Below are 25,241 nucleotides of genomic sequence, written 5' to 3' on the forward strand. Positions count from 1 at the left end.
CTTGTTGGAAAACAAACTGATGTTCACACCTTCTTGAGAGATCCAAGGAATAACGTGGCACTTAATGGCACGAGATATAATTGGACAAGTCAACCTGTATTCTGAGAGAATATTGAGGACATCTGAATGAGACTTTTGAGGGAAGAAAGCCAAAAGTCTACTGTTTAAAATATTTTATTTCTTCCCGGGAGAGCATCTGCATTTCGTTTGGTAAAAGGAAGTTTCCTTTGTCTTCAGTGGGAACTTTTTTAAATTGTCCAGCAGTAGCCAGCTTATCAAAGAACTCATGGAGACATTTCAGCAGCTTCCAGAGTATTCATGTTGCCCGATTAAAATGTGATTTTTCCTTCCTTAAAAAAGATAAAAAATGGGAAGTGTCAATATCAACAATGTAATGGCAGACAACGAAAGATGTCCACACTGTGGAAGAAGCCATTGTTGTAAGAAATGGGCTTACCTGTACGTCATTTACAAATGCATTTTGTTTATAGTAATACTTCTTTCACTTACAGTGCGCACTGCTTACTATTTTGATCCAAATAGAGCTAAGATTACTGTGTATCTGCCTATGTAGAAGGAGGGTACAGATGTGGCAGCTACTAGACAGCCAAGACTACCTTATGTAATTGTCCCTTCTTCAGTAATCCATGTCTCAGGTTTGATAGCAACTATATTATCAACCTCCAAGTCACCCACCTCCTCCGCCTCCTCACCTGTGGATTCTTCGTCTGAGGAACTTCCGGAGGAAATCTGTCATCTTTCTCGCCAGGAGTTGTTAGGCTTTTCTTTGCAGATTTTAGGGTATGCTCCTCTGGAAGCCACACTGCCTATTAGCGATAAGCTGGCAGTAGGGGCTCCCAGGGAGTCCACCCCACTTCAGGGAAAAGCCTTTGCCAAAAAACCCTGATGTAGATCCTCGGATGGTAAATAATGGAATGACCGGGTAAATACTCTTCTTTAACTGTTTGGTACAACTTGAGAGCGTAGATCTTGAGAGCGTAGAACTTGAGAGCGTAGATACTACGATACCCAGAAAGCACCGGACTCGGGAGAAAGAAAGAACCAGTTGCCGGTGAAACTTCAGGTATGAACAGGGAAAGCCGTGGATAAGGTAGGAAATACTCAGAGGCAAAAGGGCGGAAGCGGAGAGGAGGAAACCAGGAGACCGGCACCGAACCACCGACGTGACGGCAGCAGAAATGCCAGAGGAGCGTTAATAGTAACGCAGAAGGAAAAAAAAAACAAAGGCGAAAAGCCTAGATAGGAAAGTACAACTGAAGGCAAAAAGCGGAACACTCGAGCAGCGTGTAAACCCGACGGAGAATGCAGGGTTGCAACGCGCCGAGTGCTAGCTTCGACGCATCTTAAATCACGTCATTACGAAGTCAGGGTGAAACACTAGAACGTTACACCGACTTCACCAGAAGCGTGCTCAACTCATTTCCTCCTCCATCGTTCCCACAGCTTCCAGGGGGCTCGAATCATGACAGTATGACCCCTTTTCAATGGCGTCCCTCCTGGTTTTCCGGTGTGCTGTCTATGAAAAAGACGTAGGAGTCGAGGAGCCTTAAGATTCCTGGCTGGTTCCCATGTCCTTTCTGACCAGGGATATCCTTTCCATAGTATCAGGTACTGCAATGTTCCATTCTTGTATCTGGAATCAAGAATACGGGATACTTCATATTCTTGTGGAAGGATTGTCTTTGTGATTTCCTTTTTGTACCTCCTTTGATGGGGATCAGATATATATTCTTTAAGTAGTGATGAGTGGAATACAGGATGAATCCTTCGTAATGACTGAGGCAACAACAGCTTGAACGCTACTGGATTGATGCATTCTGTGATGGTAAATGGACCTATGCATCTTGGGGCAAATTTCCCGGGATGAATCCACCTAGGTAGAAACTTGGTAGAAAGCCAAACCTTGGTTCCAATCTGCCATTGTGGATTAGGTCTTCTTCCTGGATCGGCCCACCTTTTGTATTTTTGTCGACTATGTCTCAGAGCCTCTTGGGCCTTTTTATGGGTATCTTTCAGGATGCCTAAATCTTGATCAAGTGTGGGTGTTTTGGTAGGTTGGAATACGGAAAAAGGTAAGTGTCTGGGGTTGTACCCATAGGTACAATGGAACGGGCTCATACCAATGGCTGAGTGAAAGGTGTTGTTGTATGAAAATTCAGCAACTGACACAAGTTGAAACCAGTTATCTTGTGCTTGATTACAGAAACACCTTAGGTACTGTTCCAGGGTACCGTTGAGACGTTCTGTTTGACCGTTACTCTCTGGGTGAAATCCAGAGGACATGGCCCGCTGGATGTGGAGTTGCTTACAAAGAGAAGCCCAGAACTTGGAGGTGAATTGTGTTCCTCTGTCGGACACAATAGTAACAGGGACTCCATGGAGTCGGACTAGTTCTCGAAGGACTACTTCTGCCGTTATGGAGGCAGAGGGTGTTCCTTTTAAGGCGGCAAAGTGAGCCAATTTACTGAATGAATCCACTACCACCATAATGGCCGTATGACCCATAGAATCAGGTAATTCCACTATGAAGTCCATGGATATGTGTTGCCAAGGTCCGGTTGGAGGTTCTTCCTGTTGTAGAAGGCCCAATGGTTTGGCTGTGCTGCATTTGTTCTGAGCACATGTGGGACAAGAGGAAACATAACCTTTGACGTCACTGACGACAGTAGGCCACCAAAAGTGTCTTCTGATTAGCTCAAGAGAGGCTGCTTGACCCTTGTGTCCTGTCGTAGGTGTATCATGACACCATGATAAGGCCCTAGATTGAAGTTCTTGAGTCGGTAGGTACAATTGGTTCTCCTTCAACCAGTATTTTCCTTTCTTGTTTAATGATTCCTCAAGGGGAATGGGGTTGTCTTTTTGGGCATCGTACACCTGTTGTAGAAACAGGTTAACGGCGCACACAAATCTCTTTCCTGATAACAAAAGCTCTTGTCCAATGTACTTTCCGGACTCTTCCCCATAACTTCTGGATAGAGAGTCTGCTAATTGATTGTCCTTCCCAGGTACATAGGTGAGTTCAAAATCGAACTGAGAAAAATAATAAGCCCACCTTGCGTGACGTGAATTCCGACATTCCATTTGTTGTAGTATACTTAGGTTTCGGTGATCTGTACGTACACAAAAGGGATGTTGAGCCCCTTGTAACAGATGCCTCCATTCCTCGCAGGCTCTTTTGATAGCGAGTAAGTCTTTTTCAAGTACTGAATAGTTTCTTTCACTGGAGGTTAATGTCTTCGAATAGTAGGCTATGGGGTGTTCCAATTGATCTTCCTTCTTCTGTAAAAGGACAGCACCTATAGCTCCTTGGGAGGCGTCGGTTTCCAGAATGAAAGGTAATGACTGGTCCGGTTGTCTGAGTACGGGTGCTGAAGTAAAGGCTCTCTTCAATTGACTTTATGCCAAATCAGCCTCTGGGCTCCATGTAAACTTCACTCCCTTCTTTAATAACGCAGTGATGGGTAAAACCATTTCTGAAAACCTGCCGATAAACTTTCTATAAAAGTTTGCTAGTCCCAAAAAACGTTGAACATCCTTGACTGACTCAGGTATAGGCCATTTGTTTATGGCTTCCGTCTTGTGTGGGTCCATATCTATTAGATTAGCGCTTAGGATAAAGCCTAAATATGGGACAGTGGTACCTTTCGAATATGCATTTTTCTGGTTTGGCAAGAAGGTTGTTTTGACAAAGTCTTTGTAACACTTCTCTGACATGTTGACAATGGGTTTCCAGGGTGTTTGAAAAGATCAGTATATCGTCTAAGTGTACAATAACTGATGTGAAGAGTAAATCCGCAAAGATCTTGTCCATAAATTGTTGGAACTGAGCAGGAGCGTTGACCAAACCGAAAGGCATAACACAATACTCATAATGCCCCAGAGGTGTTCTGAATGCCGTCTTCCACTCATCCCCTTTCTTTATTCTGAGCAGGTGATAGGCGCCTCTCAGATCCAATTTGGTGAACCATTTGGCCCCCTGAACTGCTTCCATGATATCCTTGATAAGAGGCATGGGATATCTATCTCTGATTGTATAGCTATTTAGACCTCTGTAATCTATGCATGGCCTAAGTTCTGTGGTCCCTTTCTTTGAAATGAAGAACAGTGATGCTCCCGCAGAGGAAGTGGATGTCTGAATTAATCCATTCTGAAGGTTTGTATTTAGGTATTCCCTCAAAGCTTCCTTTTCTGGGAGGGATAACGGGAACATACGCCCGAATGGCACCACCGCCCCTGGCAATAAGTCAATCTTGCAATCTTCTGGCCTGTGAGGAGGTAAAGGTCGGGGTTGCACGTCCAAAAAGATATCCGTGTAATCTTTGTATTGTGGAGGCACAATGTTCAAACTAAGTATAGGGACTGGTCTTTCTTGAGTTATGGTCTTTTTCGTTTGTGCAAAACACAAACCAGAACAATATTCGGATTGGAATTCCACTGTATTAGCCTTCCAGTCAATACACGGATTATGTTTTCTGAGCGAAGGTATACCCAGTATAACTGGAAAATGTGCAGCCTTTATGAGATCGAAACCTAGTTGTTCTTGGTGGAAATGCATCTGTACCGACAATTCCTGAGTTTCTTCAATGATGGGTCCTGACGTCAAGGGAGTGCCGTCTACACATTCAACTGGAATGGGCAGGGTTTTTACCTTCCTCGGTATGGACTGACTTCTGGCCCATTGATCGTCCATAAAGTTACCTGCAGCTCCACAGTCTAACATGGCAAGATACTCCACACCAGGGTGGTTCACCCATCTGAGAAATATTTTAAACACCATTAAATGATGGGATGCATCCAAAGTTACTGAAGGGGTAGGAAGACAGGGATTGGCAGTTTGAACCCCTTCCTTGTCCCTGTTCAGGGTCGGGGTCTGTCGTTTCCTGCTTTTCTGGGAGGAACTTCAGGGCAGTCTCTGAGTAAGTGCCTCTCCGAACCACAGTACAAACAGAGATTCAGGTCTTTCCTTCGCTTTCTTTCTGCTGCTGTTAATGGTCCTCTGGCTGATCCGATCTGCATAGGTTCTTCGGAACAGGATGTTACGGATGTCTTCTCAGAAAGGATCGGGAGGTTAAGAGGTAACGGAAGGGTAAGACTTGGGTCTTTTCCTTTCTGCTCGCCTTTCTGACAGGCGAAACTCAATCTGTAGAGCTAGTGTGACCAAATCCTGAAATGTGGATGGTCTGGCCACTCTGGCCAGTTCGTCTTTAATTTACTCTTGTAATCCTCTCCAGAATAAGGTTTGTTTAGCAGTATCCGGTAAGTCGGTTTCTTGCGCCAGTCTTTGAAATGTGGATACATAAGATTGTACATCCGAAGTCCCTTGTTTGGTATCCAACAAGTTCTCATAGGAAGAATACTGTACTTCGGGTCTCTCAAAACGGGTACGGAACAGCTGAACAAACTGACCGCAGTCATTCAACACAGGATGTGAACCTGTCACCAATGGGGTGGCCCATGCTAGAGCATTACCCACCATATTAGATATAAGAAAGCCAACCTTGGCCTTATCCAGTTCAAATGCCTTAGGGCGAAATGTAAAGTATATCAAACATGCAGCCAAGTACTCCTTGACCTTCTTTGGGTTTCCGTCATATTTGCCACATGACAGTGGTAACGGGGGGAGATCTCCTCTTACTTCCTCCCTCTGAAGTAACTGTTGTCTCATGGCGGTATTATCAGCTCTGAGAGCAGCATTATCAGTCTTGAGGTTCTGTACCTCAACATTGATCCCTTGGATAGCGTTCACCAACTCCTGGTATTGTTCAAGACTAGCCATCTTTTGGCGTTGCAAACTCTCAGGTTTGATAGCAACTATATTCTCAACCTCCAAGTCACCCACCTCCTCTGCCTCCTCGCCTGTGGATTCTTCGTCTGAGGAACTTCCGGAGGAAATCTGTCGTCTTTCTCGCCAGGAGTTGTTAGGCTTTTCTTTGCAGATTTTAGGGTATGCTCCTCTGGAAGCCACACTGCCTATTAGCGATAAGCTGGCAGTAGGGGCTCCCAGGGAGTCCACTCCACTTCAGGGAAAAGCCTTTGCCGAAAAACCCTGATGTAGATCCTCGGATGGTAAATAATGGAATGACCGGGTAAATACTCTTCTTTAACTGTTTGGTAGAACTTGAGAGCGTAGATCTTGAGAGCGTAGAACTTGGGAGCGTAGATACTACGATACCCAGAAAGCACCGGACTTGGGAGAAAGAAAGAACCAGTTGCCGGTGAAACTTCAGGTATGAACAGGGAAAGCCGTGGATAAGGTAGGAAATACTCAGAGGCAAAAGGGCGGAAGAGGAGAGGAGGAAACCAGGAGACCGGCACCGAACCACCAACGTGACGGCGGCAGAAATGCCAGAGGAGCGTTAATAGTAACGCAGAAGGAAAAAAAAACAAAGGCGAAAAGCCTAGATAGGAAAGTACAACTGAAGGCAAAAAGCGGAACACTCGAGCAGCGTGTAAACCCGACGGAGAATGCAGGGTTGCAACGCGCCGAGTGCTAGCTTCGACGCATCTTAAATCACGTCATCGCGAAGTCAGGGTGAAACACTAGAACGTTACACCGACTTCGCCAGAAGCGTGCTCAACTCATTTCCTCCTCCATCATTCCCACAGCTTCCAGGGGGCTCGAATCATGACACCATGTTGGAGTACCTGGGTCTGTTACAAATGTCACCAGACATCTTTCCTTAGAAAAAGGTGTTATAGAGATTTTTCTTGAGCACCAGAAATTGGCTTGAAAGGAAAGACACAGAAAGAGATTGTCTATGAACAAACCTAAATAGGTAGCACATGTAAAAACTCCAAGACTACTGACAAATGTTTCTATGATTGGTCCAGTAAGAAGGAATTATGCTGACATACTTCATGAGATGATTATAGAAGCTCGGAAGAAAGGAATGAGACCTAAGAGAAGTGCTAGGGAGGATGATCATGAGTTAAATGATTACCTGGATAGTACAGCACACTTGGGCAATAACACATGGTAACAGCATATGAAAGAAGTGGGAAGAAGGACCTTGAAGGAGGAATGCTTTGTATGTGCACTCCTACCTTATAGCATGGGGAAGTCTAAAATCTTCATAGCTATTGATATAGATGTCCAGACAGCACATTGTCTATCACACATAGCACTCTGCCTTACAAGAGGCCAGTTCACAGGTCGAGATGCCTATCTCAAATGGGCAACTGAATGGTCAGAGCCGGGTGAAAATGACTATGTCCAAGACACAAAAACAAGAAACAAGATGCATACCAAGAATCATGTGATCAGATACGAAAAGCCTGGATTGAAAGGAGCTGAGATCAGATGGGAAGTAAACAGAATACTTGAGAGTCCAGGTAAATCTCCAGAAGAAATTTGTAGATGGAAGAATAGAGGCCAGATGCAAATTTGGGGATCAGTACTATCACCAGATGGATGGGAAGAAGGAGTGGTCATCTGCAGAGCCTGGGTGGTCATTGGTTGTTATCAGCCACTCATTGGCATAGTACAGAATGGATGTAAGCCTCTATGGCCAAACCTTGCTAAACTACTGACCTGGGTCGAAGATAGAGGAGGACCATTGCAGATGGTGCCTCTGGAAAGTGCAGAATTGTTCTTCAGAAACAATGGCACGAGAAAAGTCGGAGAGAACCAGAATTGTGGTCAAATATTTGATGTTCCAGGAATGAAACTCGAAACAACAGTAATTATGGCTCATTACTGGGCTTGTGGATCCAGAGCGTATATGAAGCTACCCAAGGTTTGGGGAGGACGATGCTCACTAGTAAATGTCCATGTTCCAGCATTGGTGATTTCTAAAAGTCACTTGAGCCTTGACAGCTTTCCTAAAGCAGATGCTCACCTGAGGAATAAGAGATCTGTGCAACTCATAAATTGAATGAAGAGAGATAACTATTTCTCAGCCAAGTCAATAGGAGCTTTTGATGCCATTCCATATGAACATAGACTGTTCAGCCAGACATCGATATTCACGTTGATCTTTATGCCGAGTATCCAGGTTGGAGCAAATACTAAGTGGTTGCAGATTACCAGATGGGAGTTATTGCAGACAGTAAATACTACCATAAAGGGATGCAATGCATTCAGAGAAGACCTGACAGACTGATGACTCTTCAGAACAGATACGTCCTAGATATTATTACAGCTGTGGATGGAGGTGTTTGTGAAAAGATTGGGGAATCATGTTGCACGTTCAGACCTTCTCATGATGATGAGAATGGGACATTAACGGAGGCCATAGAGATGCTGACAAAGCTACACATCCAGATGATAGAGGAAGTGGAAGACATTGCTGATGATAGCTGGTTTGGAGCTCTCTTTTCTTGGGTTCCACAATGGATGGCAGACATGTTGAAGTTCCTTGTATCCCTGATTGTGATGGTGTTGCTTGGATTCTGTGTGATTAGGATACTAATCTCACAATGCAACAAGACTGCAAAGAAAGCTATAGGGATGAAAATCATGATCAATGTCGAATCGGGATGGATGGCCAGAGATCTGACAGATGAAGACCAGTATCCATGCAACTGAGGGAACGAAGTTCTTGTATCCAAAGAACCATAAGAAGTAGGTGGGAAAATTGATCTAGTGCATCTCATGTGGACAGTACATGGCCATGACATGGAACAATGATGAGCCTGTGAAATCAGCTGGATGCTTGAAAGGAGTTATAAAAATATGGATCCCAAGAAACATTTCTTTAAAAGAGGATGTCTGGATATGAAAGATGATGGGAGAGTTGTCGATGAATCGCCCAGAGGGGGAAGTGTAGAGAAGGAGCTAAGTACCCACACCTCAACCAGCTCAACCATATTGTCTATATGTTGGACACCAGAAAGTAAGACACATGCACTACCATTGAAAATACTGATACCAAGGTGACTTCTGGAAGTAAGGTTCCCATTAAAAAAGCCATACCTGCATACACAACAGTATGATGGCCACCTGAATGAAATCCCAGAAGAAGCAGGAACTGAACAGGAAGAATGGTGATGTCACACGAAGCAAGCCTGATGTACATTGAAAAGATGCAGAGACAAGAGAATGCAGATATTCTAGAAGGCATCAAGAAAGTATCGAAGATAAGTTGCATCTTGGGCTCAAGATGAAGAAACTTACGCTACAGAAACAATGAAGATAACAAGTCATTTTACACATGTACATATGCAAAGAAACACAAGAAGACAAAGTATTCTTAAGGCTAGCTAAGAAGTGAATAGATGGTGGCATGCGCCAACGGATAAATATATAGGATTAAGTACAAGCTGGATGATTCCACTACATGTTATAGCAGAGCTGGACCAGAGAAGGAAGGCCTCTTTTCCAGTGTGTCGCAGTTGAAGAAGCAATTGAATTACAGTAGCAGAGGATGGATGAGCACCAAGAAGCCAAGGTCGTATTATACGGGGATGAACAGAAAATAGTTACAAATCGTGTGAAAAAATGAAACTCCTGTTCAGAAGACATGGACAAAAACAAGGAAGACGTCAGAGGTCTATTAATAATAGTATTTTAAATGCACCAGAGCTCAAATTTGTGGTCTTCAGTCACGTGGAAGGATGAAGTTGGACAAACATGATGAACCACACCTACGCATGAAGGCAGAGCGTGCCTTCACTCCCCTGAATTCTCCAGAGCAAAGAACATTTCCAAGGACAAGTTCAAAGCCTTAATTGACAGCAGACGACTGAGGTGATGATAGATATGCTTATTGGTGGGAAGCTATGGTTATGACCAGCTCACCAGCACCTGGAAGTCCAACCTGCGTGCTGCTAACATAGGTGGAAAAGTATTGACGGATGTAAGAGTGCCAACCAATTGTAGGGGGCCGCTTAATTAAGGGCCCTAGAGTTTATGTAGTCAATGGGACGTTGTGTATTTAGTGACATTCATAGTGACTGGTATGATGGGAGGGCTTAGTTGACCCACCTGATGTTAAGGATCCTATCATTTACTTAGACCAGTATGGAACGTATACTTAGATGTTCTCTTAGAACCGATCACTCTCTTCAATAGATTTTTGTAGTTTGCCATGTAGGATGACGTTAGTAAATACGTAGGTTCACGTCATCAATGACGAGTTTTTACTATAAGTAAGATGTTTTTTATGAAAATTGGAGCGATCATGCTGTGAGACGTCCAGAGATATCCGTTGTACTCCCTGCTTTAGATAATTGATATTAAAACAGTTAACCTTTTTGCCAACTACCTGAGTCATTTAGAATATTGATGTTTGAGTAACTTCTGCATCCCCATTCATCTCATAGTATTGCTACCTTGTCTTAAAGGGCTGGGGCGAATCCCCCAGTTCAGGACTATGTGCTGGGGAGTTTGTGGGAGGATGAGGAGGGGGTCTAAATGCTGGTGAGTTGGTGGGTGCAGGGAGTTAGTTTCACATTCAATACAGCCTGTTGAAACCTGAGATGATCTGAGGACAATCATGTTTGTGTACAAGTGCCCTTTATTTTACATGTGCAGGTTGTGGTATGTGCGCATTCACTATGCTAAAAATAATGGTCTATCAGTGCCTGTCTGGCCAACCTCCCCTCCCTCACCTCATACCTCTGTGCAAGTGCCTCCGTCCCAGCCACATGCTCATCATCACTATCATCCCCTGGGAGTCGCCCGTCTGCGTCAGGGGGTAGTGGCTCATTCCCCCGGCAGCAGATGTTATGCAGCATGGCACAAGTGAGGACAATCTTCCCGACTTTGTGAGCTGCGGGTATCCTGAGTCAACTGCATGAGATGAAATGAGTACATCAGGCCTACGTCCCTTGAATGGGTATGCAGTGACAAAGCATTATTACACTATGCACTGTGGTCCTCCTTGTGTGCAACAGGTACATGCAATGTGATTGGGTGATTGGTGTACACCCATCATGTTTCATGCCATGCATCCTCTAACCTGTACATGCACACTGTGTGGTTGAGTGGGCTGTCCTGTGGTGGCTGACAGCTGCATGCACATGGGATGACTGCTGTGGCGCGGGTGGATGCTGCACTATGTGAATGGGGGTGTATGCTCTACTCCTACTCATCATGTACGGTCATGTTACCACTTCAACTTGCAATGGGGTGTAGTCATCTTCCATGGGTTTGCTTTGCAAGGGGCGCCATGGCCCTTGTGGCCCAGGTTCCAACTGCACCGCTTTCTGTGTGTGATTGGCACAGTGGTGCATGGAGCCCCTCAGGATGGGGCTATCGTCATGACTGGCTGTTCAGGGAGAGTGGTCATTTGTATTTGGAGGTGGCTGTATCAGTAGATAGTGGATAATTAGCATCATGGCCATAATTTGTATTTTGTTTTTCATACATGTTAATGTGCACTCATGGGTCACTCTCTCTGGGATGTTGTTGTCCATGTTTGCTACTAATCATCAACAGTGCTTTAGGGGATGGGGAGTGTGTTTGTCTCACTTTGATTTCTTATGTGGTGCCCTGGGTGGAGTTGCTCTTGGATGGCAGGGTGTAAAGCAGCACTGTAGCACAGACTAGGTGCATTCTGGTTGTTGTGGTTCCAGGTGTTATGGTGTTTGGAGCAGTGTGTGCCCATCACCTTGTGTGGGTCCAGGCGTGTGGCCATGTGCAGGTGCCTTTGGGCGCCCCCATACATCGTACTGGTACTCTGCTGGTGCTGGCTGTCGTTCCTGGCGGCATGCAAGGCTTTTTGTGGCTATGCCCCCCTTTCATTTCTTTTGCGTTGACATGCATTTCTGGCAGGGTGTGTACTCGCCCACTATCCATGTGTGTTATCCCCTATGCTTCTCCATGTAGGCAGTGTGCTGTTGCGCAGCACCATGGAGTCGCGGGTGGATCCAGGGTAGCCGGCGCACCAATGGCTAATGATGAGGCCAGGCCCACTGGTCATCTGGACATTTATTGAATGGACATGTTTTTGATTCCTGTATGCTGTCTCGTGGGCCTGTGGCACAATCACTGCAACGTGTACAGGGCTGCAATTATGTTGGGCACTTGTGCCATCCCATAGAATTGTGCCTTCAGTTCATTCACCTGTGCCTGGGTGGTGGGCAGTGCCATATGCTGGTTCACGTGACACAGCAGTGCATCCAGCACCTGGCCCAGGACTGCACTAAATGTGGACTAGGCCATGCCATGCATCATTGCTACTGAGTGCTGAAAGGTGCCCAACCCCAGGTACTGCAGGACTGCCGTCAGCTTGACGAATGGGGGAACAGCGGTGCAGATGGCAATCCTGCTTCCAATGTCCCCTTCAATTGTGCAAAACAAAGGAGGTGATGGCTGGAAGGTTTGGAATTAATCCTAACCTCTGGCATTGCTCTGGGCAACCCTCCAGACTATTGTTCTTCGCCTGGCAAGCCATTACAAAAGGGGAAAGACCATATGCAAACCGGGCTTGGTCCCACCACAAGAAGGGCAGTCCAGCCCGAACTGCATGGTCACATCCCTTCTGCACAAGACCACAAGCATCCCCAAACATGTTTCGGCCTTGTTGGGCCTCATCAGTGAGGAGTAGCTTGGGTCTCAAGGACCAGAGACACAAGATCCACGTCTGGGCGTACCCATCCCATTCGGGGTGGCTTGCACCAAAAAAAGAGGTGATGGCTGGAATGTTTGGATTGAATCCTAACCTCTGGCATTGCTCTGGCAAACCCTCCAGACCATCGGTCTTCGCCTGCCAAGCATTAAAAAGGGGAACGACCATATGCAAATCAGGCTTGGTCCAGTGGTCGAAGTGAGCGGGAGAGGGTGGGAGCGGTGCTCCTCTACTTTTTTAAATCAAGTTTTACCGTTCCTATGCTTTTATTTTGAAAAGAAACCGTTCCGGAATGGTTTCGTTTTAAAATAAAAGTGTAGGAAGAAGTTTGAACTTGCACTTTCACTGCACGTTTCCTTAAACAGCATGCACATGTGTTTGAGGGCTTGTATTGTGTGTGGGAGGGTCCCAGCGATGGGTTTTGTGGGGAGTGGGGCAGGCCAGTAGGGAACATAGTTCCACTACTTCTTTTTCTACACTTCGACCACTGGCTTGGTCCCACCCCAAAAAGGGGGATTGCAGCCCAAACTGCTTGGTAACATCCGGTCTGCACGTGCCTGCTGGGCCTAGAGACCCATTCTACTCCTCACTTAACCCTTTTAAAGTTAAATGAAAATGATAAGTCAAAACTCTCTTGATAGTTATGTGAGGATTGTATTAATGGTTTAAATTATGTATGTTGTAGTCTGTGATCTAAACATATATGTATATATATATATATATATATATATATATATATGCCAAACCAACACAAGAATTTGCAAATGGTATTAACTATACAGGCCAGGCACAAGTACCGATTGCGTGCCCGATAACCTTGGTAATTAGAATGTAAAATAAACTGGCAAACAGTGCAATATATTGAGAGAAAGAGTTGCATACTGGAATTGCACCAGACCTTTCAGCAGGACCTCAGATGCTCCTCTTTCCTTGTCTCCCCACAGGTTCTTCCACATGCTGAATATTCAAACCGAGTGCCCAGCCAGCAGCTGGATCGTTGGCTTCTAAACCGCCCACTGCCCGGAGTGCCTGGGGATTCCCCCTCAGCAGTAACCTCCACTGTGATGTGGGATGCCCCAGGGGTGGGAGCTTCTACTGCATTGCTAAATGGGCAGCCACGGGGACATGACAGAGAGAGACTGAGAGCCCTGGATCTTATCAATGGGACCGCGCGTCCGTTTGTGCCCACCACCATTTCCAGGACACTAGGAATCACTGACCCTCCAAGTTCAGAGCCTTCTGCCAACAACACTGTGGTGAGTGCAGAGGAAGTAGTCTTTTACTGTCGGTGAGGGTGGGAGCCAGTGGTTGAGGGAGGGCCAGGTTAGCCATTCGAGCACTAGGTAAGGCTGTTTAGAGTTTGAAAGACCTATCCTTACACCGCATCTGTCATCAAGTTACACTGCGTTGGGTTGTGATGTGCTATTTTGCACCAAGGTAGGTGATCTTGAGGGTTTGAGGGTGATGTAGTGATGTAGTACTGCATGCTGATAGACACTTCTTCACGAGATCTTTCCCCTGCTTGTTGAACTCTGAACTTGTAGGTTATCCAGCTTGCAAGTGGGCGGTCTTCAAAAATACCCTGTGCTCAAAGCGATTCCTTTCTGATGCATGTTTCAGTCAATGTTCCACGGATACCTCTCTTATGACGGTGAAGGATCTTACTCCAGATGGAGACTTTATTTATTCTGGCAGTGTTAGCTTATTTGTGTCTATTGAGCCCAATATGTCCGCTGTTTCTTTCGGACTTTGTTTTTTTAATAATTTGGTTGCTCTGTTGCTGGTTGATCACACCGTCATAATTGTATGTTTTGCAGTAGGAGTCAGAGTATTATCAGGGCAAATTGTTCATTATTCACCTTTTCTTTTCCTCACAATGGCAGAACTGCCTTTTTTTGAAGCATTGTGGCCCAACCACGGGCAGTGTATGACAGTAGACTGGGACATTCTGGGCAGTAAATGCTCCAACTCTCTGCTGTAAAATTGGCAAAAATCAGCAGAATTATTACCTCGACAGTTCTGCCTAAAAAAGGCCCATAAAGGCCTATTGACTCATTAGAAAAATGGGGATTTACATGCCACTTGTAATTCAGCGGTAATTCCGTCAGACCAAGTGGCAGTAACAGTAATTCATTCGGCCAGAATACCGCCCAACTCGTAATGAGGCCCATTGTCCCTAGGGGTTTAGGTGTAAGCTCAGCATCACTCCTCCCCCGATTTCACATGTTGGAGAAATACCCTGGTAGAGTACTGGTACCTTAACTTCTCCTCTCCCAAACGAAATCCAATGCCAAAGGCTACTGGGTTCGCTTGCCATCGCATATTAGGGAACATTGATGGGGGGAACACCCTCACCACTCCTCCTTGCCTCTGCCCCTTGTGCTAATAGGTCTACTTTCCAAATAGTTTCTGAACCAGATATCACGTTTTGTCTTGCTCATCCTACTGCTCCCCCTGGCTATTCCCTCTCCTCGTCTCTGATTCCTATTGTCTACCCTTGCCTTGTAAATTAGCTCACTTCTCTCTTTAATCTCTTGCTTTCTTCATCCACTTTTCTCATCCTTCAAGCATGCCTCCATTCTCCTTACTCTTACTAAACTCTCACTTGACCCCTCTCTCTGCTCTAACTTTTGCCCTATCTCTCTTCTTCCTTTCCTTTGTAAGCTGACTTGTTTACACAAGTCTCTTTCTTTGTTAACCTTCACTCACTCCTCCCTTCCCTTCAATCTGGATTCAGGTCCTCTCGCTCCATCAAGACTGCACTTCTTACTTTAACTCAATCTCGTTTTTCTGCTTCATACCAGAAGCTTTCCTCTTTTCTTGTGCTCCTTGATCTTGCGTCCGTCTTCGATACTGTTGACGTCTCTATTCTTTCCTCTCTTTTTCGCCTTCGTTTTTTTTGTGACTCTGTATGGGATTGGTTCCAGTCTTTTCCCACCAACCGCACCGTCTCAGTTTCATGGTGTTTGCAGTCCTCTTCAGTTTTCCCTCTTCTACACAGTGTGCCCCAAGTTTCTGTGATTGGTCCTCTTCTCTTCTCTCTCAATACTTCTCCTCTTGGGGCTGTCATCTCTGTATAGGCGTTTTCATAGCACTTGTATGCTAACTCTTCTCTTTTGGCCGTCTTCTCCCCATCCACTCCTGGATGTCCTCACTTCTTACATCTGAATTCTTCTAAAACAGAGGTCCTGTTCTTCCCTGCTTCTACTGTTCGACCTTCCCTTCCCACTCCCCCATTTCCCTTCCCCCTGCTTCCGTCTCTCTAGCCACCTCTGTTGGATGTCTAGTTCATTTCGACACCTCACTGTCTTACTGCTCCCACATTTCATCCATCTCTCACTCCTATCACTTCCAGCTTTTTAACATTGAGAGGGCTCTCTGTGTCTTACTTTTCATGCCTCTAAACTCCTGGTCACTTCTTTAGTCTTTTCTCAGCTTTTCTATTGCTCCTCTCTACTCCTGTATCCCCCAGGGTATCGTTTTACCTCTCCTTGCACTATTTGTTCATCCATTTGTACTCTTTTTTTCTCTCTCTCCCAGGGACTCCATCTCCACTGCCCTGCACCACCTTCAGTTGTTGTCTTTCGCCACGTGCCTTATTTTTAATTTCCTATGTCTTGTCTTTAAATGCCTTCATGGACTAGCTCCTCCCTATCTCTGCTCACTTGTCTCTAAATATTCTACTCCGCAGGCTCTTTGCTCACAACCCATCTTTGTCCTCACTATTCCTCGCTCATGTGCTCATTCGCATTTCCATCTTTTCTCCCTCCTTGCCCCTAAGCACTGCAACGCTCTTGCTCTGTCTCATCGGTCTCCTCCTTTTTAATCCAGACTCTAAGACCACCTTCTTTCTCTGTCATTTTCTGTCCTCGATTTTGCTTGATTTTGATTTGACTGTGTTTCGCATATGTCTACCGTTTGATTCTACATAAAGTGCTTAGGCGTTAGGTGCTATATAAATAAACATAAAATACAAAATACAGGCTGCAATGGGGCAGAATCAGAATTATCAATCTGGTGGATGCAAGAGGTTCTCGGGAGCCTGAGTAATTAAGGAGATCCCAACAACGTAAATGCATTCCTTCTGCTATACACAAATGGCCAACTGAAGTAGCATGAAATGAGGTTTGGGAACCATTTTCAAGTGAGAAACACTGAAAACAGCTGGGAAGACTCAAAGTTACCATTCTCTTTCCAAAGTGGGGGGACGGGGAGGGGTCCCAGTGTGGTAGTCAAAAGTAGATTGCACGGTAGTTGGGGAATGGCAGAACACAATGGTGACCCACCAAACTCCCAGACACACTCCAGACCCCTCCCACACAAGAACCCCCATTTACGAAAGGGTCACAGGGACAAAGACGAGGGACTGATCCAGGGTTACCAGCTTAAACATGGTTTTGGAGCATCTTCAGCTAAAACAGCCTGCACTGCGTTTCCAGAATGTGCCTCTGTTACTTGTATCATTGGTCCCTCGTCTGCTCTGCACCAGATCCGAAGTGTAGAGATCCCCAGTGTGGAGTTCACCAATTGCCCATGGTCCTCACTCCTCCAGCAGACTCCTGTCCAGCCATGCCCTAGAATAAGCTGTACAGTGGCTGTCTCTTCCAAACAAGGGCACAACTTGGCCAATTGCTTACCAGCAAACCCAGATACCAAGGTTGTGGTTGGTGACAGGATGGAGAGCTGCACACTGCTCTGCACCCTTTCAAATGACCTCAAAATAGTGGATTGAGGTTTTAAGCTCAGGGTGTGTGTGTGTGTGTGTGTGCGTGTGTGTGTAATTCAGGGGTCAAGTACTAAAAAAATAAAGTGAGGGGGCTCATTAACATAAGCAATGGGATGCAATGTCACCAGAAATTAGCTTATCAAGGTGAACTATGCAAACGTCTTTCAATTAGCTTTGCAAACCCATACAAATTGGAGAGGACGATTGGCATTTGATTTCATAAATTCAACACACACAAAAAACAAGAGAGGATATTTTCTTCTAATTGTGTTTTGAAAACGTTAAACGGTGTGCATGTTTTAAACTCCAAAAATCAACAGCAATGTTTTCCCTGCAACATGCAGTCCTAGAATACGTCCAATTACCTTTAGTTGTTTATTTTTTCATCAGCCTATCTGGTGCAGTGGTAAAGTGCTGGACTGCGAACTGGGCGACTGTGGTCTGAGGTCTGAGGATGGCAGTAAATTCAGAATTTTAAAAAAAAGACAGTCACTGTTTCTCATTTTACACATGGCCTCTTAAATACCCAGAGGGTCTGAATAAAGAGGGTGGACAGCGTGTACCCCACGATTTGAGCCTTGGTGAAATTCCTGCTCGTAACTTATCCTCCAACTCCGGGTAACCAAGTCATAGTCTTAAAAGCTCTAGCTGGTAAGTGTTGGTGATTTCAAGGGGCCTAAGAAGGTGACCTGCAGCTCCAGAGGGGATCATTTCTGGACCAAATGCAATCGACATTGAAGCCGGGTAGGAGCTTTAGCCCTGAGACTCTGACTACATTAAATGAGTGAGCTGAGTGCTACAAGCCGGTGCAGTGTGTGATAAGCAAGGGGTCCAGTCAGCAACTACCCCAGTTCCTTTAGAACGGACCAGGTTACATTTCATAACGTTTTCTGCTTAAGCTGCATCAGACTTTGGTTATGTGCTATGGCCCTGAATTTGGACAGACAGCACAAAATGGCTGAACTTTGTCTAAAAAATCAGAGATACCAGAACTAGGGAACTTCACACCGCTTTATTCAATCCCACCCCAAAAAGCAGCTGTTGCCCTTCAGCATGGGAGAAGTGCTCCTGGAGCGATCAGTCAGGGCTATTTTTGATACTTTGTAATAGAAGCCCTGGGATCATTGTGATGCCTAATTAACATATTTCTAGGACTTTGTTGATGTTTTCCAAGATGCAACTGTTTATAACTTAAATGCTTTAAAACAAAATGATAAATTGCAGTGCCTCTTGAAGCAATATGAAAAGTGTTCCCAAATCACAGTAAATCGCTCCTCTGAATAGCACGCACTGGATACCCTCTTTTTAGATGCCCGATTCTCAGAAATGCTCTGATCAGTTTATTCTCAACGGTAACTTGCTCATTTCTTTGGGACTGAAAGACCTTGTGGAATACCCCTGAGGCTGAGACTTGAGTACATGTAGTGTATTTAGTAATGGTATGATTTGGTAGTTCTGTTCCTGAAGGACACGTGCACCCATGCATGGGAAATTTGGTGCTAAGGAGCAACCAAAGCAGGCCGAAGCCAGAGATAGTTTAAGACAAAGTAAACAACAGGCTTTAGGTAGACGGCAGAGCATGAGCATCTAAGGGATAGCACGTTCCAAAGAGGAGGAGTCGAGGTGCAGAAAGGTCTTCTGCACTTATTGCCTGGGACTTTAAATGCAGGGAGGCAGAAGAACCGAGAAATCTAGAAGAATGATCGTGAAAAATAAGAGACCAGAGAAAAACAAGACCAGTATCATAGAAAAAATGATGCACAATGCTAAGAACTTTGAACCAGATACAAAAAGTAACAGGCAACCCGTGCAGGGAACTAAGCACTGGAGAAAAGTGGGAGCAAGGTCTAGTAGTGGCAGAGGCATAGCCTGGATTGTCTAACAAGTGGGGCCTGAAGCTAATGTAGTTGGGCCCACCACAGTAACATTAACCTCTGTAAATGCCCACACAGCGCTGCTGAGCCTGCAATTGGTGCATCTGCTGATCATGCACGCAGACCCAAATTGTTGGCACTGCAATGGTCTAGGGGAGGTTGGACAGTAGCAGTGAATACTGAAACCCAGCAAGATTGTGTAAGATACAGGAAATTCTGTTTAAGGATCCAAAGCTCGAAGAAACAAGATTTGGTAATCTGCTTAAATTTAGGCCTGAGAATAAATGTTACTCAAGTAGACAATCAAGATGTTCTCCTGTGCAGAGGTTGCTAGGACACAGGCCCAATGAAGATGCACCGAGTTGTAGATTATATAGGACGTCATCCAACAGGAGATCGCAGTCATGCAAGGTTGGCATTTAGAAGAGGCCCAGTCCATATCTTCATCCAGGCAATGAAGAGCTGAGTATATCAGCATACGCAAAACTAAAATCAAAATAGAGTAAATGAGTTTGGCAAGAATATGGACATGAATATTAAATGTGCCTGTCAAGTTGAAATGTACAGAAACAAGCATTTACATACATGTTTGAAGATTTGAAATGCAGGTTGGACCGCAGTGATTAATACTACTGCTGTTCTGGTTTAAAAGAAATTCAAAGAGGGGATCCATCATGACCCTTCTGCCTGTTCCAAAAAGGTTTAGGGAGGAGGATGCATAGCCTTTCCTTGCACACAATCGGCTCTCCTGTTTCTGGATTGGAATCAGCTTATCTCTGTGGGGAAAGCCATGTATTAGCCCTGAATCTGTAGAATTGAAATCAAAGTAGATGTGAACTCAGCATTTAACTGACCGTTTCTATTTGTGATTGTAGAAAATGAGAAGAGCCTACAAATTCTGCTTCTTCTTTCGAGAGATGAACATCTGTTGTGTGACCTAACATTTAGTAAATGCTTTAAATTTGAGGAGGTCTTTTGGCTTCAGAAAACATCTGTAGCTGTCACTGTAATAAACCAGGGATTTTCCTTTGGCGTATCACTGTCAACCTCATGTATTTGGTTTACATTAACAATCTGGTAATTGGATTGCTTTAGATGTTGCAATATTTGTACAGCATGGTCCCATATCCCAGATTAAAAACAATAGATACAATTAATGTTATATTGGTAACCACAGTTCATGGTATTTTGGTTATCACAGTTCATGGTATATTGGTAGCCACATTGCATGGTATATTGGTTGCCACATTCTTAACCACAGCCTGCAAAACTTGCAAAGAGGGCCACTTTATTGTGTGCTGCTGTCTGAAGTATATCGTTAACTGTGGTTGAAACCTTTTTCCGAAAGATTGGAAAAGGCATGGTTCTGCCCAAGTAAAATGTAAAAGCATTGTGTGCTGTACATTTCCCCTTCGATAAAATGTGCCCTGACATATCCTCTCAACTGTAAAGGTTTTTGCCCTTCAGGGGGTGCTTATGGGGACAGCGTCTTCATCTTTACCTCTTTCAATGAACGTATTGCAGATTCTTACGCTTCTCCTCCCACAAGTGGACGTTCGAGCCATGCACTCTTCGGTGGTCAATCTCTGGATTATCTCCAATGTTTCTTAATCTGTTTGGAAAAGTAGTCACTAGAATTTGTCACAGGGCCCCTGGTGCGACCAGGTGCCGCTCCTAACTAGTGTGCCCCTATGTCATCTCTGTCCTCTGGCCAACTAACTCCTTTACCAGGAGCCCTCCCTTTCCTTGGAGCCCTCTGCTTCTTCTGCCTCAGCCTGTCCTGATTACATGCATTCCCCACCCTCCATGTCAGTATCTGTACTCCACCACCATCCCACCCTTTGCTGGTAGACCCTGAACGACTTTAAGTACCACCCAAACTGTCAATCAAACAAGCATCTGTGGACCCACATGATGTCCAGGATAAAAGTAGTACTCATTTGCACCAGTGCAGGTGGAAACAAACAGTAAAAATGTATTAAAATTCTGCATTTTAGATAAAGAGCCTGAGAAACTCAGTGCTGACACTTGGCGATAAGAGGATTGCAGATGTTCACTTTTTGAAACACAGTAGGCTCCCTTGTGCCAGCTCTTGTTAGCCATGATTTGCATTTGCCTAATACTGCCACTGTGGGTTCCACTGTGCCAGAGCCTGTTAGTCTTGATTTGCATTTGCCTAATACTGCCACTGTTGGTTCCCCTACGTCAGTTGCTGTTAACCTTCAGGATCCCAGGAATGCCATACCACGTCAACCACTACCCATAGGCCCTCACCTAATGCCCCCTTCAAGTGTGCCCTTAATGTACGCTCCCTCCCAGCCCATGCCTCGGGCGTTCATAACCTCATCATCAGTGGTAACATTGGCCTACTGATGCTTAGTGAAACTTGGCTGAACAAAAAATCTGGCCCAGCCCTTGCCCTCGCCATCCCAGTAGGCTACATTATGATTAGGCAAGACCGTACCCTCCAGAGAGGTGGAGGGGTAGCTCTTATTGCCAAAGAGACTATGTCAATCAGAAGAGTGGAAGGGGAACGTGGTTGGAACGGAGACTATCTTCTTCTTAAAGTTAACCCCTCACCTAACTGTACCATTACCCTCCATGTCTTCTATCGGCCACCTGGGTCAGCCTCAGACTTCCAAGAAGCCCTGATTCACGCTCTCTCAGATAAGTTGAAAACAACTACCAAATCCATGTTCTTGGGAGATCTTAACTTAGGCCTGAATGACACTAATGACACCCAAGCTGCTGCCCTTAATAAAGCCTTATCCACCCTAGGGTTCACTCAAGCTATTTCCGAGCCGACCCACATTAAAGGCTGCACCCTTGACTGGGCGGCCCGCCATAACTGCTCTGTTTTGGTCACAAAGATTTCTCCTATTCCATGGTCTGATCACCATTCCGTTCTATTTGACCGTAATACGACTAAAGGGTCCCCCAAGCAAGTGACTCTGCTCCCTGCGACACTCACCAGAAGCTCTCGTCAGCTTACTAAGGAAAAGCTCACTCCCTACCTTATGGTGCCTGTCCTTCAGCCTCCGTTTTCCAGGGACCCGGAAACTCTCGCGAGTGCGTTCAAATCTGTCATCACCCAAGCGGTGGACGCCATTGCTCCACTCACGCTAAGGAAAGCTAAGCGATCCAAGCATTCCAATGCCTGGTTCTCTCAGGAGCTTCTGGAACTACGTTCCAAGAAGAGGACATCACTCTCCTCCTGGAAAGCAAACCCAAATGACACCTCTAAGGTAACTTTAAAGACTATCTCTAAAGAATATAAGAATACAAGGTTGAGGTGTGCCGTCTTTCTAAGGCACTGGGATTAACAAAAATTCCAAACTAGGACAAAATCCAGTGAATGAGACCTTACAGAATAATTAAACAAGGGTTGCAGCACGTATGAGGGACTTGCTGATACCTCAAAACTGCTGGTTAATTTGAAAAGAAGACTCAAAAGGTGTCACCTCAGAGTCGTTGCGCAGCCCTAATTCAGTTGAATGGAGCACATTTAAACTGTGTTGTATAACAAATAAACAAGCACAATGTGACAAGTGTAAGTCCAAAAAGTACATCAGCCAAAGTGCCAATTAGAAAAAAACTTTTATGAAATGAATGCATAGAACAGAACTGCCAAAACAAGTTTCGACCCTACACAACGGGTCCTTTTCAAGGCAAAACTGTAATCATAACAAACACAAATATGTTGATATTGCACAATATCATAAGATCATGTGGAAGGAAGATAGTATTGAAATATGGATATATGGAGAACAAAATTAATCAAAGAACAGAAGGGATGGGGGCCAGTACCCATCGAGAGAAAGGCAAAACAAACAGCAAATAAGCATTGCGTGTAAATGCACATGAAATCATAAAAAACAGTAAGTGTAATCATAATTGCATGTAGATGAAATGGATAAATTAGATTTGTTACCATATGTAGTCGAGCATTCATAGGTCAAAGTCCCAGAAAGCTAATCCATATAATTGTAACCATAAATTGGAGACAGAAAATATAAAAAACACAATGAGCTACGTCCCTTGTCAACAGACACATATTGCAACAAAACACTAATTGTGCCAAGTATTGTTGGATGGTGCATGTTAAATATAGTGTCTCTCTTTTAAGGAAGGAAAGAGTGCTGAGCCAGTATCCAAACAGTTCATCCCTTATACACCTAAAGTATTTCTATGTAGTGAACAAGGAATTGGTATTTTGTGACTGCCATCATGCCACCATGAAATGGATTAGTTGGTAATTATATGCCAAATATGTTACTGTAAGTAGGTCGATCTAGATATGCATGTGCTGCGCTCTTCGTGAAAAAAGTGCCCAGCTCAGATGATACGTATGCTACAATTGCTGAAAGAAATATGCAAACACATAGACATTTGTATATGTGCACAAGGAGTGCATAGATGTGAGTAAACATTAGCAGTTACAAGTGAGTTGACAATAATATAAAAAATACCTCGTCCATCATCGGTACTTTTGTACAGTAGTGCTGGAAAATTCCCGACCAAGATTCAAATGCTACAAAAGCACTACTGTACACAAGTACCGATGATGGACGAGGTATATTTTATATTATTGTCAACTCACTTGTATCTGCTAACGTTTACTCACATCTATGCACTCCTTGTGCACATATACACATGTCTATGTGTTTGCATATTTCTTTCAGCAATTACCAACTAATCCACTTCAGGGTGGCATGATGGCAGTCACAAAATACCAATTCCTTGTTCACTACATAGAAATACTTTAGGTGTATAAGGGATGAACTGTTTGGAGACTGGCTCGCCACTCTTTCTTTCCTTAAAAGAGAGACACTATATTTAACATGCACCATCCAACAATACTTGGCACAATTAGTGTTTTGTTCCAATATGTGTCTGTTGACAAGGGACCTAGCTCATTGTGTTTTTTATATTTTCTGTCTCCAATTTATGGTTACAATTATATGGATTTCGTTTCTGGGACTTTGACCTATGAATGCTCGACTACCCATGGTAACAAATCTAATTTATCCATTTTATGTACATGTAATTATGATTACACTTACGGTTTTTTATGATTTCATGTGCATTTACATGCAATGCTTATTTGCTGTTTGTTTTGCCTTTCTCTCGATGGGTACTGGCCCCCATCCCTTCCGTTCTTTGATTAATTTTGTTCCCCATATATCCATATTTCAATACTATCTTCCTTCCACATGATCTTATGATATTATGCAATATCAACATATTTGTGTTTGTTATGATTACAGTTTTGCCTTGAAAAGGACCCGTTGTGTAGGGTCGAAACACGTGTCGGCAGTTCTGTTCTATGTTTCATTTCATAAAAATGGTTCTAATTGGCACTTTGGCTGATGAACTTTTTGGACTTAACCACTTGTCACATTGTGCTTGTTTATTTGTTATACAACACAGTTTAAATGTGCTCCATTCAACTGAATTAGGGCTACGCAACGACTCTGAGGTGACACCTTTTGAGTCTTCTTTTCTAAAGAATATAAAGCTGCCATAATCAAAGCCAAAGCCACATCCTTCAATACTACGATAGCAAAGGCAAAATCGGGGACTAAAGACATTTTTAACATGTTCAGAGAGTTGGAAACTCCTACCACCTCACCCTCGATTCTCCTTAAAGATGAAAATTGGTGTAATAATATTCAATCTGCTATGCTTGACAAACTTAATACTCTGAAAACTAAAACCCTCGCCCATCAACAGGCACTCAGCCACCAAATAGCTAACCTACACAATAGCACGTCTGCTGAAACTGAATCTGGTGAATACCCGCAATTCGACTTCAAGGAAATTAGTCAACCTGAAGTCATTGCCCTCCTTAAATCCATTAAACCGTCATACTGTAAAGGGGGATGCCTGTCCGGCTCATCTAATCAAAGACTGTGCCCCTACCCTGGCACCTTTCCCCACAGCCTTCATTAATGCATCCTTCCAGTCTGGCCATGTCTCAACTGGTCTTAAGGAAGCTTGGGTACGCCTTCTCCTTAAGAAACCTACCCTTGACCCAACGGTCCCAGGGGAACTACAGACCTATCACTGCTGTCCCATTTTTATAAAAAATCCTGGACAAGGTAAGTT

The 25,241-nt window shown here is 44.4% G+C and overlaps 1 protein-coding gene across 3 annotated transcripts in view; it reads left to right on the forward strand.

Annotated features, from left to right (window-relative positions):
- Positions 1–25,241, forward strand: part of CBLC (Cbl proto-oncogene C) — a 699,319-nt gene that overhangs the window by 444,157 nt on the left and 229,921 nt on the right. For all 3 annotated transcript variants that reach the window (XM_069640996.1, XM_069640995.1, XM_069640994.1), the window contains one exon: positions 13,478–13,789. In XM_069640996.1, the coding sequence (XP_069497097.1) occupies positions 13,478–13,789 (312 nt within the window). The remainder of the gene's footprint in view (positions 1–13,477; positions 13,790–25,241) is intronic.

The sequence above is a fragment of the Ambystoma mexicanum genome, chromosome 1q (assembly GCF_040938575.1).
Source record: "Ambystoma mexicanum isolate Mex_15411 chromosome 1q, UKY_AmexF1_1, whole genome shotgun sequence".
NCBI lineage: Eukaryota > Metazoa > Chordata > Amphibia > Caudata > Ambystomatidae > Ambystoma > Ambystoma mexicanum.